Here is an 18,215-nt window from a genome sequence, read left to right as displayed (position 1 = left end):
AAGGAAAGCTGGGAATTACTGGTAACCATCTGAAGCTAAGAAGAGATAAAGAAAATGGTTGATAAACTATGTGAAAAGTGTTTTGGGTTTTTGCTAGTTTTTCTGTGATTTTCTGAATAATTGAATTAATATTTTTGAGGAAGGATTTTACTGTCCTTTCACTATCTGTCTTTGTACACTCAATCCTCTTGTCTCAGCTTCCTAAGTATTGGGATTACAGGTGTTCCACCATATACAAGGCATCCAGAGGGAAGTTATAGATCTCATCACATCACTATCGCCCCCTCCTAGGCATAGAGCTTGAGATTTGTCACTCAATTGCAGGTTCATAGGGTTTCTAAGAAAACTAATGCTTAAGTAAGCAATATCCTAGAGCCATGCATATTGAGATACAGATATTAATATTTTACATCAGGCCCTGAGCTCAGTTTTGTATGAAGAATGTGTTAGCCTCATTGAAAGCAAACACTAGTTGATTAATAATCATGAAAACTGTAGCATGTATGGATTATCACCACTCAGGAAAAAAAACAATCATTAAGAACATTTTAGACAATTGGAGATTAGGAAAACTGATTTAAAAATTGATAAGAGCTTTTATTTCCATCCCAACCCCACTCACTAAAACTTAAAACCTATTCTATATTAATGTCCATTATAGTTGCTTTGAAATTATCTGTATGATCTATCAAATAAATATGGGATAGGTCTAAGCCACTGTATACTATTCAGTCCTCTATCGAGTTTTGTGACTATACTTTTGAATTAGTAAAACCTACTGTCTCCTTCTGGGTCAAAGTAGTCTAACCTATGGAGTTTAAGATGGAAACACGATACCACACAGAGACCATTTTATACTTACTGCAAGTATAAATTTTAAAGTTGCTGAAAACTATGTAAGGATATCACAGGAATCTAAGAAGGTCAGGTCATTCTGCAGAAGCCAGTTATTTTATGTATCTCAATGCACTATATTTTCTGTAAAAAATACAGGATCTTTATTTCTCATCTAATCTTTCATTTTTATCTTTAAAAAGTAATTGCCTTTATGATTAAAAATGACTTGGAGAAGTATAATGGCTTGATTGTTAACCCAAACTCTGCACAGACTGAATCTAACAGTTCACAAAAACTCAGTACACAGCTGCATACGTTCCTGAGTATATACACACAAGTTTATAGTTCTCATGAAAGGAAATCTAAAATATTTTAAGTGAAGAAATAAAATACCTTCAAATCCAGAGCAAGAGATTTCAGGCAAATATATAACTTTTAGGTATCTGTTTGTAACTATTATTTCATATCTGGGGCACTGAGAAAGTAGAGATAATAAAGTAGATATGCAGATTCCTAGCATCTAATATTGATATCAAATAAAAACAGAGAAATCATATCAGATCTCCTTCCTCAAAATTGGTGACCAAATTTGAGAGGGTGCACAAGTTATCAGCAAAAGTTTGCAAGGCAACTAAAAGTTCTCAAGTGTTCATATGGCTCCTTCATCCATTTATCCAAGCAGTATATAGTTATTAAATACCTCTTTAGTGCTATATCCTGAGAACTAATGATGAACCAAACAAATATCCTTGGCTTACAACTTAGTTCTTAGATTATTCTTCAAAGTGACATTAATATCTGTTAGCCAACTAGCTGTGGAACTTTGTGACTTGAATCATTTTAAGTATACCCCTTGAGTATACCTGATTATTATTATTATTTATCATTATTTTTATTATTTTCTGGGTGCCTATTTTTCACCATTACATTAAAATGGCATTGACAACCTCCAAATGCTAAGACTACAAAGTACAACAAAGCCTTAAACCAGACATTGCATTTTTTTTGTTCTGGTTCTATAAGTTACTAAGCTGTTATCTTCAACAAGCGAATTACTTTCTTTCCATCAGTTTCCAAAATATGTCTACGTGCTTCTCACAGCCACTAGGAGTGGCTTACGTACAAGCTGCATTGACTGAATGGTGGCAGCTGGCATTGCCATAAATCATAATGGTAATGCCTAGTAGATTAAGCGATACCTTTCCGCTGACTTGGTCCTGAAACAGATAGCAGATACCAACCCCTGAGGGAAGCTTCACCTGTCACAAAGGATATTACATGGCCTTACCTATATAATCTCTTTAAAAACAATTCTAGATAACTTCCGAAAGGAAACACTTCATGAAACATAAGGTTTTTAAGGCCCTATTTCAGACAAGCTGTGTAGTAGTATTTATTATGTGTACCATCAGGTTAAGATGGACTAGCAACGTTCAAATGAGAGCTCTTATTCAAAGATCCAGGATGAATTCGGGAACTTGTAGAGAAATGTGGGGTTGGGGAAGATGAGCGTGATGGAGAAATGACCTTGATCAAGATGCGTTGTGCTCATAAAGTGCTATATATGTTGAGCTGATCTTTAGACCTACTTAGAGATAATTTTAAAAAGTTTAAAAGGCTCCAGGATGTCTTTATCATGATAATAAGAGTGAATTGCATTCACCAAGGATCTACTGTTTCCAAAATATTCAGCCAGCCTGCCAATGCCACTTCATTTAATCTTCATAATTACACTGTGAAAACCACAGATGAAATTCAGATTTTTCAGTCTTATCTCTGTCTAGATGGTTTGATTCACTTTCCTACCCAATAGGCTATCTTTGAATATAAGTGTCAAAATAATTAAACACCAAAGTAGCAGATAATCCAATCAACAAATGGTAATGGAACTACACAGATGTTTTTCAAATGAAGAAGTACAAATGGCCAATAAATACATACCTTAGCCATGAGAGAAATGCAAATGAGACCTGTAGTATCTAACTCACTCTAGTCAGAATGGTTATTATCAAGGTGAAAAAACAAAACCAATCAAAACAAATATTGGAGAAGGTGGGATGCTGGAGTGGGTGTGCAGGCAAGGCCAGACACAACTTCACTGTAGGTGGGAATGCTAATCAGTGTTAATTAATGTTAATGAAAGGTACAACTATCACAAGATCCAGGTATGGAACTTCTGAGAATATATCCAAAAGAAACAGCTCACCTTACAGACATCTTTACATCCGTGTCTGTCCCAAAACTGTTCAAAATAGTCAAACTATGGAATCAGTCCAGATGCACATTAGATAGAACAATGTATATATACATATCCATATATACATCTATATATGTGTATACATATATAATATGGAGTTTCATTCAACCATAAATAAAATGTTATTTACATGAAAATATATGGAAATAGTGATAATCATGTTATATGAAATAAGTCTAACAAAGATAAATATCACAGTTTTTCTTTTCTTTCATCACTTGTGGGGCTTGAACTCAGGGTCTGGAAATTGTCCCTGAAAATTTGTGCTTAAGGCTAGCACTGAGCCACAGCTCTACTTGGGGTTTTCTGGTGGTTAACTGGAAATCAGAGTCTCATAGAATTTCTTTCCTGGCTGGCTTTGAAGCATGATCTTCAGATCTCAGCCTTCTGAGTAGTTAGGATTACATGATTGAGCCACTAACGCCTGGCTCACATGTTTTCTTTTGTATGTGGAAATGAGTGGATAAAGAGGATATAAAAAGCAGATGCCAATGGCTCAGGACTGTAATCCTAGCTACTCAGAAATCTCTCTGAGTAGCATGAAAGGGCAGAGTATGGCTCATCAGTGAACCTTGCTAATTTTTCCTGTTGCATTCACACCACAGCATCAAGATTCTGTATGACTGGTGTTTCCCCCTACTAATTACTAACAGAGCACTAAAATAAGCGTATAATTAGTCTTTTTGCAATCTTGGAAGACAGGAGTGGGGAAAAAAATGAACAAAGAATTCAAAAGGGACACTGCCTGGTTCCTTAGATGAAGTCAGTGCTTCTGGCGTGAAACTTTTCCACTTTATCAGCCTTGTGCTGAGATGGAAGACAAAGAGAACTAGAAAGAGCGATAGCCCTTTCCTGAACATTGGGGAAAGACTATGTTGTACATATCATTGAGTATAAATGTACATTATTTTCCATACTTCTCTTAATCTGAGACTCGTTAAGAGAAACTAGCATATAGTTATTCATCTAAAGTGCTTAAATATTTGATGAAAGTTCTCACCAGGGATCCTCTTCCTCATGTTTTCTCCCCTCTCAAGGAAGAAGAATGACTATGAATCAGTCAGATTGTATTTCCCAAAAAGTATCATTTCTCATGCTTCAATTCCATTTTGTTGAGCAGCCCATATTCCTAGTTACTTGGTTAATTAGTCACTAACCCAGAGACTCCTACTCATAGTTCAGTGTAATCAAAACCACAACCCCAAGACATTGGCTAACCCACGGATGGGAGTAAGAGAAGAGAGAAAAAAGATCCCAGCGTCTGCAGGAACGTATCCACTGGCTGGCAGACAGAGGCTGAGCTTGATAAAGTAAGATCCCACATGAAGATAAGAATTTATGCACTTCAGATGAAAATATCTGTTTTGCAATCATCCTTGATAACGTTATTACTAGAAGCAGGAAATTATTCTGTAATGAAATCAAGATAACTTTCTGACTAAACCCAAAACATACTGCTAGAGAACCGGCTCCTGTCTGTCTCTCTGAGTTCTTTGCGCATGGAATGGAGAAGAGATAAACTCGCCTCTCCTCAGTGGAGAAGGCAGAGATTTCGTAAATTTTCTGATCTGTACCTTAATCATTTGCTAATCTACATAAGGAATGATGGAAGATACGACCCCACGGGCCCTAGAATTGTAAAAGCCATTTCTCATCCACCTGCCAAGGATTCGATATGAACCAGGGGGAGGAGACAGGAGAAGACGGATGGGTTGGCCGCGTGCAGACCCAGAGCCGGAGGTACTCTACCTGCTCCCACCACCAGCGCGGCGGGCTGGCAGGTGCGGACGCAGTGCAGCAGCGAGTGGGCGCGGAGGTTGGAGTTAAGGAAGGCCACCACGCAGCCCAGTTTGGCCAGTCCGAACCACACGTGAACGAAGTCGGGCTCGTTGCTCATCAGCAGAGCCACGGTGTCCCCCTTTTTCAGGGAGGAATGGCTCAGGAACACATTGGCTACTCGGCTACTTCTTCGGTCCACATCCTGATAGGTGTAGATGGCTCCCTCGTAGATGAGGAAAGGCTTCTCGGGTCGCTTTTTGGCCTGGATCAGGAATTTATCCAACACGGTGACCAGCTCTCCTCTCCTTTTGTACATGCCCAACCTCACCCCCAGGCGGATCACCTTCAGCAGGAACCAGAAATCATCCCAAAAGTAGGGGAACAGCCGTCCCTGCACAAAGCGCAGGAAGATCACCCCGGCCCCGAGTCCCGAGAGCCAAGACAGCAGCATGGGTGCGGCGGGCCTGGGGTACCAGGTGCCTTCCTCTGCCGGCTTCCCCGCGGGCGAAGGCCCCCGTCCTCCTCACTCACTCCTCACCACTGCCACCTGCAGCGCCCCACAGCCTCTGGGCAGAGATAACCTGCGAAAGAGAATCAAAGGTGGTCACCCAGGTTCGCCCCGTCCAGCCCCCACGAATGCAGGGGCCAAGTTTCAGACAGGGAGGGCGGCTGTGGAACACGTCTACGAGTTCCTCTGCGAATCCACAGTCGCGGGCACCCAGGGCCGGGGCTCCCCAACCCGATCCAGCCCGGCCTTTTGCCGGCGTCCCCACCCTCCGCCTCTGGGAGGGAACCCGGCCCAGCTGAATCTACCTGGGACGCCTTCTGGTCCCTGCCTTCAATGGGCTGCAGAAGTCCTGGAAGCCCTCGAGTTCCTTTGGGACGTTTTTATGCGCGGAGAAAGGTAGCTGCTTCCTGTCTCCACCCGCCCGCGGTCACGCAAGGCCCCTGGGCCCCGCAGCACCGCCCGTCCCGCCCCGGCCCGTCCACAGCTTCCAAGCCAGTGGGTGCCAACTGCGCGCTGCTTCCACCGCCGGCAGCTCAGAGCCCCGGGACCCTTGCTACTTTCTTGCAGAACCCACAGTCTCTGCTGCCCGCCTCCCTCTGCTTTCCGGGCTCCGGGCCAAGCTTGGCCCTGGGGGAGCGGGAGGCGCAGGCGCCCAGAGCCCTTGGGATTCACCCGCGCACGCCCCATCGGGATGCGTGCAGCGCCTGTTCCCTCTGCCTGCGGACGCCTGAACCTGGGACAGGACAGCCCCACTGGACAGGACAGGGACGCGGGACACATCGCCCTAGACATGGTCAGGTGCCAGGTGGAAGTATGTCCCATAACAGGCCTTCTCCACGAAACAGAGCATACTGCTGCTCAAGGAAACGCTGCAAACCACCACCAAATCCAAATGGTGGAGAGAGACACAGGATAAAGAGAGAATTTATGAATTGGACAAAGCAAAAATAGAGTCTGAGAAAGACAGGGTGTATCTGAAGTATCTTCAGGAGACATAAAAAATAAATTGTTTTATTTTAAACGAAGTATTTTCCAAATTTTGTCAGGTGGAGCCAGGAGCTGGAGGCTCACACCTGTAAATCCTGTCCGGCAGGCTCCTTTCTAAGCCAGCCCAGGCAGAAAAGTTCATGAGACTTCAGTTAACCACCAAAAAGCTGAAAGTGAAGGGAGCTGAGGCTCCAAGGTAGAGTGCTAGCCTTTGGCATGAAAGCTCAGGCATAGAGCTCAGGCCCTGAGTTCACCCCCAGGACTGGCCACTGTGTATCTCTGGATTTGTGTGTGTGTGTGTGTGTGTGTGTGTGTGTGTGTGTGTGTGTGTGTGTGTGTATCTGTCTGGCTAATCTATCATGTACACACATGTATATTAATACTTCTGTTTTGAAGCTCTCTATTCTTAGAAAGCCTTGATGTTTTACCAAAAAGTTTTGAATAATATTGATGTGGGAGCTTAAGTTGATATTTACATCTATATTTCAAAATAAGAAAGTATAAATGTTGCCTATTTTCTATCTCAGAAAATAACATGAAGCTACTCATAAGTCTAAGATCTGAGAATCTCTGAGTTCAGTGTCAGCCATGACTTATCTCTAACTAACCACACACACACACACACACACACACACACACACACACACACACGCACACGTGGAAGTAGAGATGTGGTTTTCCTTGAGCAAAATAAGCTAAGGGACAAGGCCCTGGGTTCAAGCTCCAGGACTAACATATACACAAACAAAAAATAACTCAAGGTTTTTCTCAGTTTGGCCATTTAAAGTTTGTGAACACTTTTAAAGATTCTAAAGGCTTGTGTATTGAGAAAGCATGTAAAGGAAAAGATAACATGTATTCCACTAAAGATCTAAAGGTGAAACATTGTAGAGCACTTAATTACACTTTCATGGCAGCATCCCCCCTATCCCCAATGCTCTTCCTTTAAGCGCACATTTTAAGTGCACATGAATACTTAGTTGTATGGATTGAAACAATAAACTTTGCCTCTTGGACCTTGGATTATTTCCTTACATAACAGGACATCTGGTTAATCCCAACTACTGATTCACAGAAAAATCTCCAAGGACAGGGCCTGGAGTGTAACCTTGTGGTAGAGCTCACCTGGCATGCACGAAGCCCTGGGTTTGATTCCACCCAACTACATACTCAGATAAAGCTGAAGGTGGTGCTTTGGTTCAAATGGTAGAGTGCTAGCCTTGAGCAAAAAGTGTCCAAGGACAGTTCCCAGACCCTGAGGTTAAGCCCTGGGATTGACAAACAAACAAACAAACAAAACAAAAAACCCTCCAAAGACAAGACCATAGATTATTGAGCTTGCTCCTCTGAAAGTGCTGTAAAGAATTCTAAAGTAACACAAACACCAAAAATTTTTTTTGCCAGTTTGGGACTTGAACTCAGGGCCTGAGCACTCTCCCTGGGCTTTCTTAAGGCTAGAGCTCTACTACCACTTGAGCATCAGCACCACTTAGGGCTTTTTTTATGTATGTGATACTGAGGAATTGAACCTGGGTCTCCGTGCTTGATAGGCAAACACTCTACCACCAGGAAAAACTCCCAACCCCAAAATTCTTTCCTATAGGTGATTAAAAAAAATCCTTTTGTTAGGATAGGGAAGGGGGGAAAACAAGATAAGGGGAGGGAGTGGGAGGAGGGAAATGGGGACAAAAATATGAGAAAGGGTAGCAATGTTTGTGCAGTAATGCACTTTCTATCTGGTGAATATAATGTAACCCTTCTATTAATTACAATAAAATGTTAAAATAAAAAAATCCTTTTGAATTTTCCTCAGAAATGCAAATCTTTCCACTTAATAAATATCTTGTGAGTTAAAAGGAGAAAGGTCTCATTATTGAGTATTTTATTTCAAAATTAGGTACAAGTTGAAAATTGTCTTTGAAACTGTATTGTTTTCTGTCTTGGCTTGAATCTGACTGTCTCTGAGTTACAAAATAGAAAAAGAATTTAGTTAGTCTTAGGCCTTTAGATCTTTAATAAGAGTAAACTATAATAGAAGAATCAGGGGAGGAAGCATTGTCTTGCCAGCTTTTTGCTTTGTCAAATTAAAAGCACTAAGTACATATAATAATTACTATCTCTCATTGCTTCCTAAAAAAGATTTTCCAATATTCCAAAGAAAAGGTACTACTGCTAAAATAAGGACAGGCTTCTAAAATGAATAAAATTAACCATGAAAACTTCATTATACTACATTGTTGGTTTAAAAAAAAACAAGGACTTTCTAACATCATCCCAATGCTTGAAATTAACATTTTAGCAATACTGAATAAGTTACAACCATAAATATGACATGGTTTAACTTACTGAGCATATGTGGATGCCATTTATATATATATATAGATATAGATAGATAGATAGATAGATAGATAGATAGATAGATGGATAGAAGATCTGCAATTCATCTTAAAGAGGAAGTCAGAGACTGTTAAGAGTACTGTGTGCCTTCCTCAGTGCCACCCATGACTGTCTTTCTATTTTGTCTAGAATTTTTGTATTAATTTTAATTACTACCAAAGATAGCTGAGTAAAAATGGATATGCACTCAGTGACAATAACCAATAATATTGTCCAATGAGAGACAGTAATATTACAAGTTAAAGAATGCATCATTAGCTAAAATAAAGAGCAATGAGTATATTCTGTTCAGTGCCATTGCTCAGCTCTGAAGGATCATAGGAATTCACTCTGCCTGGAAGAAAAGTCTGTGAGATTTCCTTTCTGAAACAACCAGCCAAAAGCTGGCCTGGAGCCATTTCTCATGTGGTAAAATGCCAGCTGAGCAAGCATGAGGTTCTGAGTTGAAACCTTAGTATAGCAAAATAACAAATGGGTACATACAAATATTCCTCTTAATTGAATGCAGTATTACTTATCAGTTTCTTCTTAGGAAATATAGAAATATTGTATATATGTTTATTTTTTTATTTGAAAAAGGGAAGGTAAGGGAAAAACAAGATGGGGGTATGAGGGTGGGGGGAGGGAAAGGGTAGAAAAACATGGGAAGGGGTAACAATGTTCAAGAAGTAATATACCCGCTACCTGATAAATTAACTGTAGCCCCTCTGTACATCAACCAGAGAAGATAAAAAAATAAACAAACCTTTAAAAGAAAAAAGAATTTTAGAAATGTTAGTTTTTGAACTAAAAAGTGTGTAGTTTGAAAATAAAGAATATTGTGACTGAATCTATGTATAAGTTCTTTTCTATTCTTGCTCATTCCTGATTGAAATTTCCTTTCTAACCCTCTTCCAGGCCATACTAAACTTCAGCTGTGTTGAGGAAGAGTTGTTTGATGAGTAGATCAAATTAATATAAGTAAGTACCTATGCCCAGGATGGTTTTCCCCCATTGTAACCTAAGAATTCTGAGTTTGGGCTTTCAAACCATTTGTCTCCTGAAGTCTAGTAATGAAATACTGAAGCAATCACCATTTGGATTATGGGGAAATTGATGAGAGGCAAGAGGTTCAGAAAGATCTCAAATGATGCTACACTCATCCACAGCACCACGATTGGTGCTTGTGAAAATCTTAGAGGCCGACTAGCTTGACTTTGTTTGGAAAGGAGTGAGTGGTGGGGTGAAATATGTTAAGAATTTTGATCTCTCCAAAATGCTGACATACCTAAATTTCTTCTTAAGAATAAAGACCTAGGGCTTGGAGTTTAGCCTAGTGGTAGAGTGCTTGCCTAGCATGCATGAAGACCTAGATTGGATTCCTCAGTACCATCATACACAGAAAGAAAAAAGCTGGACATGTTGCTGTGGCTCAAGTGGTAGAGCTCTAGCTTGAGAAAGCCCAAGAACAGAGCTCAGGCTCCGAGTGCAAGCCCCAGGACTGGCAAAAAAAGAATAAGGACCTATAAGAACCATGGAGGAGCTGATCTCTGAACCTACAAGGCAAAGAAAATCATGGGGGCCATATGGCAAGGGGTAACATTGACTGAGATTCGTTGTACTTACAAACTGACATGTAGAACTGAAACCCGTTTGACAACTAGTTAAAGATGATGATGATGATGATGACGACAATGATAAAAGAATGCTTTGCTTAGCTCTCTGAAACTCAAATCCTTAATGAACTACGAATGCTCTGTTTCCTCAGCATAGCCATGCGTGAGCCATGACCACACTTCCTTCAGAGAGCCCATGACTGTGACATCCTAAGGTAGGCTCCTTACCTACATAGTCATCTTTCCCTATGGATGGCCTTGGGGAGGGATGGAAAGTGATCGATATCTGCTAATTGATTTTATCCAAAGGAAAGGTAGCATTTCTCCTCTCCACATGGCATAGTAGTTTTTCATTTGGATCAAGGCACTAGTGGAGAAGTCAGACACCTTATTATCACAGAGGTAAGGGCATAAACATGCTATCTCCCATTACAACTACTCTTCACAAGGAGCAAAAAAAATAGGAATGGAAGTCCTTAATTCAGGATTAATCTATCTCATGATTCTACTCAGAAACAGAATTCTGTAGAGATTTTAATCACTGCTTTTAGACTGTGGTACCAAGTTGAACTTTGACGAGAAGCATACTGTTCCTGTAATCAAATGTTTATTGGTATTAATGAATAATCATTGGTCAGATTATAATTCCATACAAGGACTGTGAAACAAACTCAACATTAAAGCTGTTAGACTCAGGAGCTATTAACATTACTACATGTCATAGGCACATCAAACACTTTTTAAAATATAAAAATTTTACCACATCCAATAAGGGATCCTATAATAATAGCCTTGAAGCAGATCTTAGAGCAATGAAATGTTTAACTATCATTTTTTACCACTAATTATAAGATATAATTAGAAACTTATGCCAGGGTGGATCCTGTCAAGAAAGTATTTTTACACAGGTTTTTTTATTCATGGTATTTGCAAGAAGCCTTCTTATATATCCAGATACCTTTGGTTGTGACAGCTTCCTCTTCTGCATGCTGGTGAAATTGACTATATAGAAAAGGAATTTATGGAAATGTTTATCACTGACAGTTCTCAGGGCAGCTTTATTTCTAGTTTATAAGTCACCTGCATGGAGGCAGGTCATGTGATCATTAGCGAAATTAATCAAAGGAACACTCTGGCAGCACACTTTGCTGTGTACATTCATTTTCCTTTTTTCACTTAATAAACCCTGATGAGTACAGCCTATTGTAATGTAGAGATCCTCTTCATTTTCCTTATGGACACATGTAGCATAGTATGACAGTATCATAATTTATCAACTTGATCTCTACTGATTGGAATTAGGCTTATTTATAGCCATTCACTATTATAAGTAATATCACAATTAATAATACTACACTTGTTAAATACTTTTGTGATTGTAAATTTAGGATAGCATCCTAGCCTGCGACTACTGAGTTCAATCTGTAATTGCTGTGGATAAAATTCATATCCTCTTTGCCTTAGTTGTACCATTGGCAGACTCACTATCAGTTTATGAAACTATTGAGGAAGCACAAAATAAACCTCTAAGACTACTTTTCACTAAATTGTAAACACTAGGATGCATATATAATGCTCCTGAAATAAGTATGGGTATACCATATTTTACTGCACTTGGCTTAACTGCACTTTGCAGATAGTAATTTGTGTGTGTGTGTGTGTGTGTGTGTGTGTGTGTGTATGTGTGTGTATGTGTGAAACCAAAGATTCATGATAGCCTTGTATTAAATCAATCTACAAGTATTACTTCCCAACAGCCTCTGCTCATGTTGTGTCACATTTTCATAGTCTTTGTAATATTTCAAGTTGTTTTCATTATTTCTATATTGTGATGAGCTATGACTAGTGATCTTGGATATTACTATTGCAACTGTTTTGGAGTTGCCATGAGTTACCTTTATGTAAGACAGCAAACTGAACATAGAAATGTTGTATGGTTCTGATTGTCCACCAAATACCTATTTCTCCATTTTTCTCTTCCCTTAGGCCTTCTTGTTACCTGAGCTACAACAATTTGGATTTAGGCCAACTAATACCGTGAAACAAAGTGTTCAAATAAGAGGAAGAACAATGTTTCTCCACTGAAACCAAAAGTTACAAGTGACTGAACTTAATGTAGAAGCTGTATCAAAAACTGGGTACTCGGGAGGTGAAAATCTGAAGACTTGGAAGCTATCCTGAACAGGATAGCTTATCTCATCTCTGATTAACCTCCAGAAAGCAAGAATGGAGCTGTGGCTCAAGTGATAGGATGCCAGCTGTAAGCAGAAAATCTAAAGGATAGCCCAGACCTTGAGTTCCAGCTCTAGTTACAAAAGAAAAGAAAAAGAAAAGCAACAAAAACTGAAATAGTCTGAAAACTAAATCTCTTGCAATAAGTTATCCAAATTGTAAATGCACAAGAAAAGTTACTGAAGGAAATTGAATGTGCTACTTTGATCAATGTGCTAATTTCTCATCACTAATAATGAGAAAAGGAAATATCCTTCCTGGTGATATGGAGAAAATTTGGGTGATCCATTTCCACAGCAAGGTCATAGCTCTCTGGAACTCTGGGAAGGCTGGGCAAGAAAAGGAATCTGTGCAAGAATTTGAGACAAGCAGAAGCTGTTTGTGAAGGAAAAAAAAAAATCTCTCATCATGCCTCGAAGTTCAACAGGAAGCAGTAAATAATTAGAGACTGCTTTGTTATCTAGACATAGCTAAGATAATAGACAAAGGGGATAACATAAAACAACAGATTTATAGCACAGACAAAAGCTACTTTAGACTGGAAGATGTCATATAGAGGTAATGTCTATGCCTGGTTTCAAAGTTTACAGATTCTGGCTGTCACATTAAGAATAAATGCTGCTAGTCCCTGAGTTGAAGGCAATACTTACTTACCATTCTAGTGATCAAGAATCTTAAGATATTAAAGCTATACTTTCTGTTCCCTATAAATACAGCAAAGTTGGATGGCATCTGTTTGTAACATGATTCACTGTGTTTTATTCCTGTTGAGACTTATTTTTTCAGAGAAAAAAAAATCCCTTTAGAATAGTACTTCTCATTGATTATATGGCTGGTTCCTCAACAGTTCAAAGGTAGCTCTGCAATAGAAGTAATGTTGTTTTATCACCTACTAAGATATTTATTTTCTAGCCATTGGTGGGTGAGTAATTTCATATTTCTGGTACTATTATTTAAGAAGTAAATTTATAGAATTACAAATAGGGATTCAGTTGATATATCTGACCCAAGAAAGTTGAAAACCTACATAGCTTTAGACACCAATAAGAATTTGCATGACTCATGGGAAGAGGTAAAAGTATCAACACGTCTAGGGCTCTGGAAGTGGAGTTTTCAGATGAGAATAGAGTTCTACTGTCTTATGATAAGAACCTCCACAGACAATGAATTGCTTCCTATGAATGAACTAGGGAAGTTGTTTCTTGTGATGGAATTCACTCCTGACAAAAATACTATGGGCTTGGTTTAAATAACCTCAGAGGTTTAGGACAGTAGGCAAACTTAGATGGTTAAAGCGTCCGTTTCTGATTCAGAGTTTTCAAGTTTGACTAGAAAACTTTCAAACAGCACTGAATACTATAACCTGGAAGGAAAAGCCAGAGACTACAACAAACTAATATTGCCAGATTTTAAAGTTGGTTCTGTAATCTATTATGTTAAAATTTTCCTGCTTATACAATATTTCAGCTTACTGGGTATGAAAGTGACTCAAGTTCGATATGCATTTTATCTTTTTTGTCATACTACATTTTCCATATTCATTTTATAGCAAATGAAGAAAACTAAAGCACAAGCTAAACAGATCTTATCAGAGATGTGCAGTGGGGGAAGAGCACAAGCTCAATATCCATGCCACACACTTCAGGAGTTTTTGTCTCTAAACAATTAGAAGAATGTGTGCTATGATCTGTTGTAGGAGGCAATACAAAATTTGGCTCATTGACTCAATGATACCCACAAGATACATAATGAAAAAAATCAATTTAATACCTAAAGCCTATAAACAAGGGATGTCTGATGCTTGCTAATAGAAAACACTGATTTGACTATGCAGAAGCCAGGAAGCCACTTTCTGAGCCCTGACCTCCCAGACTTCACTCAATAAACTGCGCTATTTTAAGCCATTAAATCTGTGTGTGTATCTTGGGAGCAATAAGAAAGGAATGTGCCTGCTAGCCTGTTGAACACCTGTAGCACCTGTTCCCAACACCGTGTCTCTCCTTGTTGGTTCTGACCAGCACAATTGTTTATAGATGGAACAGACCATTCAGCAGCCAAGATAAAGAATTATTGAGTTGCACAAGAGAGTCAGAGAAAGTTTTCGGGAAGATGAGTTCTTCCAGATTCTCTCATATCAAAGAATCGAGGTGAGGCTGAGGAATCTCACCTAGGCTTCACTGGGTTGGTGATAAAGGCGTCCATTCTTCTTTTTCCTCCACGCAGTCCAGAATGAGTCACTCACTCAAGCCTAGAATGAGGGGGGGTCCATCTGGCTCCAGACCTGCCAATGAAGACAAGCATATCCAGAGGTGGCTGGCCACAGACACCCAAGAAATAATTTCCAAAGTTAATTTATGATTCTTCTGGAAATAGAGTTCATTTTGCCTTCCATTTTCCTTTTTTCTAAACATGCTTAGTTAGGTTCTGGATTTATTATTTCTAAAGAAGATGGCACTTAGAAAATATATGATAAAATCAACATGGTAGTAAAATCTTCACAATATTTTCACTCATATTGTGCTAATTGTTTGTTCCCTTGACTGATTGAGTCTGTGATTAAAACTATTTATCCTAACTTTAAAATTTGTATTTTAAATAATAATTTCTGCAGACTGATGTTAGCATTCAATTTGTGAGGAAGAATGATGATGATGATAATGATGATGATGGTGATGATGATGATGGTGATGGTGATGATGATGATGATGATGATGATGATGATGATGATTGCCAGTACTCAGATTCAAACTCAGGCCCTCACACTTGCTCAGCTGGTGCTATGCCACTTGAATAATGTCTACAGCGTGGCATTTTTGGCTGGTTATTTTGAAGATGCTGCAGTTTCACAGGCTTTTTGGCCCAGGCTGGTCACAATCCTCTGGATCTCAGCCTCCCGAGTAGCTAGGATGACAGGTGTGAGCCAGCAGCACCCACGTCGTTGATGGCTCTCCTTAAGAGCTTTTCACTTCCGGTTTCAGAACCCCAGCAATGTAGGTGGCCCTGCTTCCTTCGTGGTCAAGTCTGGCCTAACAAGCAATGCCTTCTGAATATTGACTCCTATTACTTAAAATCAGTACCACACAAGAATGCATACCAACATCTGTTCATTTCTTCTTGTAATCACAGTACTATTTAAGAAAAAATACTTCTAAGAGAAGTTTCTGAGTTTGTGTTTTCCAATGGAATTTCATGACATCAATGTGACTAAACAATACTTTTGTAAAGATTTTTAAAATAAAGTGGACATTTACTTATCTGGCATTTAATTATTAACCATGTATGAATAGTTATATTGACAGTTACAAAAAGAATTAGCAATATAAATATTATTATAAATTATAAAAACCTAATAACAAATAATAAATTATTTAATGTTTAATTTTTTTTTTTTGCCAGTCCTAGGCTTGAGCTCAGGGCCTGAGCACTGTCCTTGGACTTTCTCAAGGCTAGAGCTCTACCACTTGAGCCTCAGCACTACTTCTGGCTTTTTTTCTATGTATATGGTACCAAGGAATTGAACCCGGGTCTTCATGCATGCTAGGCAAGCAATCTACCACTAGGCCAAACTCCCGGCCTAATGTTTAATTTTTTAAATCAATTTAATTGATGCTGATTGTATTTACATGGATACTGTGTCAGATACATACATTGACATGAATAAAATTATTTGTGAAATCTCTTATTTTGGCTTTTTTTTGTTAACTTATTATGGTTCATGTTTGTTTCATTAAATATTTCACAAGTTCTTAGTTGCTAGCATGATGTATTTGTCCCCTTGCTTAGCAGCAGGCACAGAGTCACGATATTTACATGTGTGTGCTAATTCAGTGCAGATTTGGTAAACTGGCTGGCTATATTCTGGGTGAGAGCATACAATATATCTGTATGGGATTTATATACCAAGCTGTCTAAATGCTTTTATTTGTCTCTTGTGCAATTAGTTGAAAAGTCAAAATAATGTTCCAAAGAGGAAAGCTATAAAGAAGTGGCATGGATTGCCTGTACCAGTCCTTCATCTGTGTATTTGAGGACTCCCTCCTTTCAATCCTATGAATTGTACATCAAACAACAAGGAAGACGCCATCTGGATGAATCAACACAGAGAATTTATACTGATATAGCCAAATGATAGTCTATTGAAATTCACTGGAAATAATCAAACTAGATCTTAGTCTACTGGCAAGTATTGATGAGAATGAGGTTTAGGAGGAAAAATACATGTCTCTTTCTCTGGTCTCAGATGACTGTTGAAGCTAGGATTTTCTTATCTCTGCCTCCTAAGTAGCTAGGATTACAGTCTTGAGTAAAGGAATCCAGTATGTGTGTGTGTGTGTGTGTGTGTGTGTGTGTGTGTGTGTCTGTCTGTCTGTCTGTCTGTCTGTCTGTCTGTCTCTGTGTGCTTAGGACCTGGGTACCATTCCTTAGCTTTTTTGACCAAGGCTGGCAATCCACTACTTGAGCCCCAGTTTTTTTTTTCTTTCAGTTTCTGGAAATTAGAGTCACAGACTTCTCTGTGCTGGCTGGCTTTGAACCCCAGTCCTCAGAATTCAGCCTCGTGAGTAGTTAAAACTATAGAGCTCAGCTGCCAAAAATGACTGGCCCGAGAGCTTCTCAGGGATTCAGATGCACATTTGTTGTGCACATCCTTCCCTTATGTAAATCAGGACTGGAGTCTCACAAGGGAAGGTGAAGCCCGGAAGCATGTGACTGTGTTTATTCTTCAGTGATGTGAACAGCGGTCCTTCCGTTTGTTGTCTGTCACTGCCACCCCTCTCCCTGTTGGTCAGTCTTTTCTTGTCCCCCAAAGAGTTTTTGACAGAAGGGAAAGAATGAGAAAGTTTAAAAATTACAAAGAGCCAAGATGAATTTCCCCTACTTACTATTTCACAGCAATCACTAACCACTAACTTTCCACCCAAATGCTCAGCTTTCTGGTTCCTCTGTCCTCCCTTTGAGAGCTTTCAGTGTACATTTTGCAAGAAATTGCCCAGATGACCTTCTTCAGTATAAACAATGTAGAGCCCTAGCAATCAGTTAAACCTCAGGGAAATTGATTACCATTCATTATAGTCAGATACAGTGAATTACAATTACAATTGCTTACAAAAGAGAAAAATAATTTATACTTTGTCAGGTTTAAACAGGGGAAAAATACCCCAAAGGGCTGGAAAATCAGACATGAGAAATGGAAGAATGGTGCTTTGAGTGGCTGCAGTGAGGTCTATAGCACTATAAAGTTCTAGGAAGTTGGGTATGGCCAAATCCTAGCTATTTGGGAGACAGAGATTAGGAGATTCTGCATCAAAGCTATCCTCATCATAGAAGTTGGTAAAGACAGATCTGGTAGCTCACATTTATAATCCTAGCTACTCTGGGAACTGAGGGTGGATGTTCCAAGACAGCCTGGGCAGAAAAATCCATGAGATTCTTGTCTCCTATTAATCATCAGAAGTTGGAAGTGGAGCGGTGGCACAAGAGGTCGAGCACCAGTTTGAGCAAAAAACAAAACAAAACAACAAAAAAAACCTCAACCAACCAACCAACCAAACAAACAAACAAAAAAAACAAGTGAGAGAAAGAGCTCCTGAGAACTAACAGGAAACAAAAAATTGTTGAGATTCCA

At 39.3% G+C, this 18,215-nt stretch overlaps 1 protein-coding gene across 1 annotated transcript in view; it reads right to left on the bottom strand.

Moving 5' to 3' along the window:
- The window catches only part of Slc27a6 (solute carrier family 27 member 6), a 45,166-nt gene extending 39,378 nt beyond the window's left edge, over positions 1 to 5,788 (bottom strand). Inside the window, exons 1-2 of the mRNA XM_090339693.1 lie at positions 5,687 to 5,788; positions 4,844 to 5,454 (exon numbers count right to left, since the gene is read on the bottom strand). Of these exons, the coding sequence (XP_090195819.1) occupies positions 4,844 to 5,324 (481 nt within the window). The 5' untranslated portion in view covers positions 5,325 to 5,454; positions 5,687 to 5,788. The remainder of the gene's footprint in view (positions 1 to 4,843; positions 5,455 to 5,686) is intronic.
- Between the last annotated feature and the right edge of the window lie 12,427 nt (positions 5,789 to 18,215).

Source organism: Megascapheus bottae, chromosome 10, assembly GCF_031878675.1.
Source record: "Megascapheus bottae isolate mThoBot1 chromosome 10, mThoBot2.hap1, whole genome shotgun sequence".
Lineage (NCBI taxonomy): Eukaryota > Metazoa > Chordata > Mammalia > Rodentia > Geomyidae > Megascapheus > Megascapheus bottae.
The sequence above is the reverse complement of the archived record's forward strand: the minus strand, read 5'-3'. Positions and strand labels throughout refer to the sequence as shown.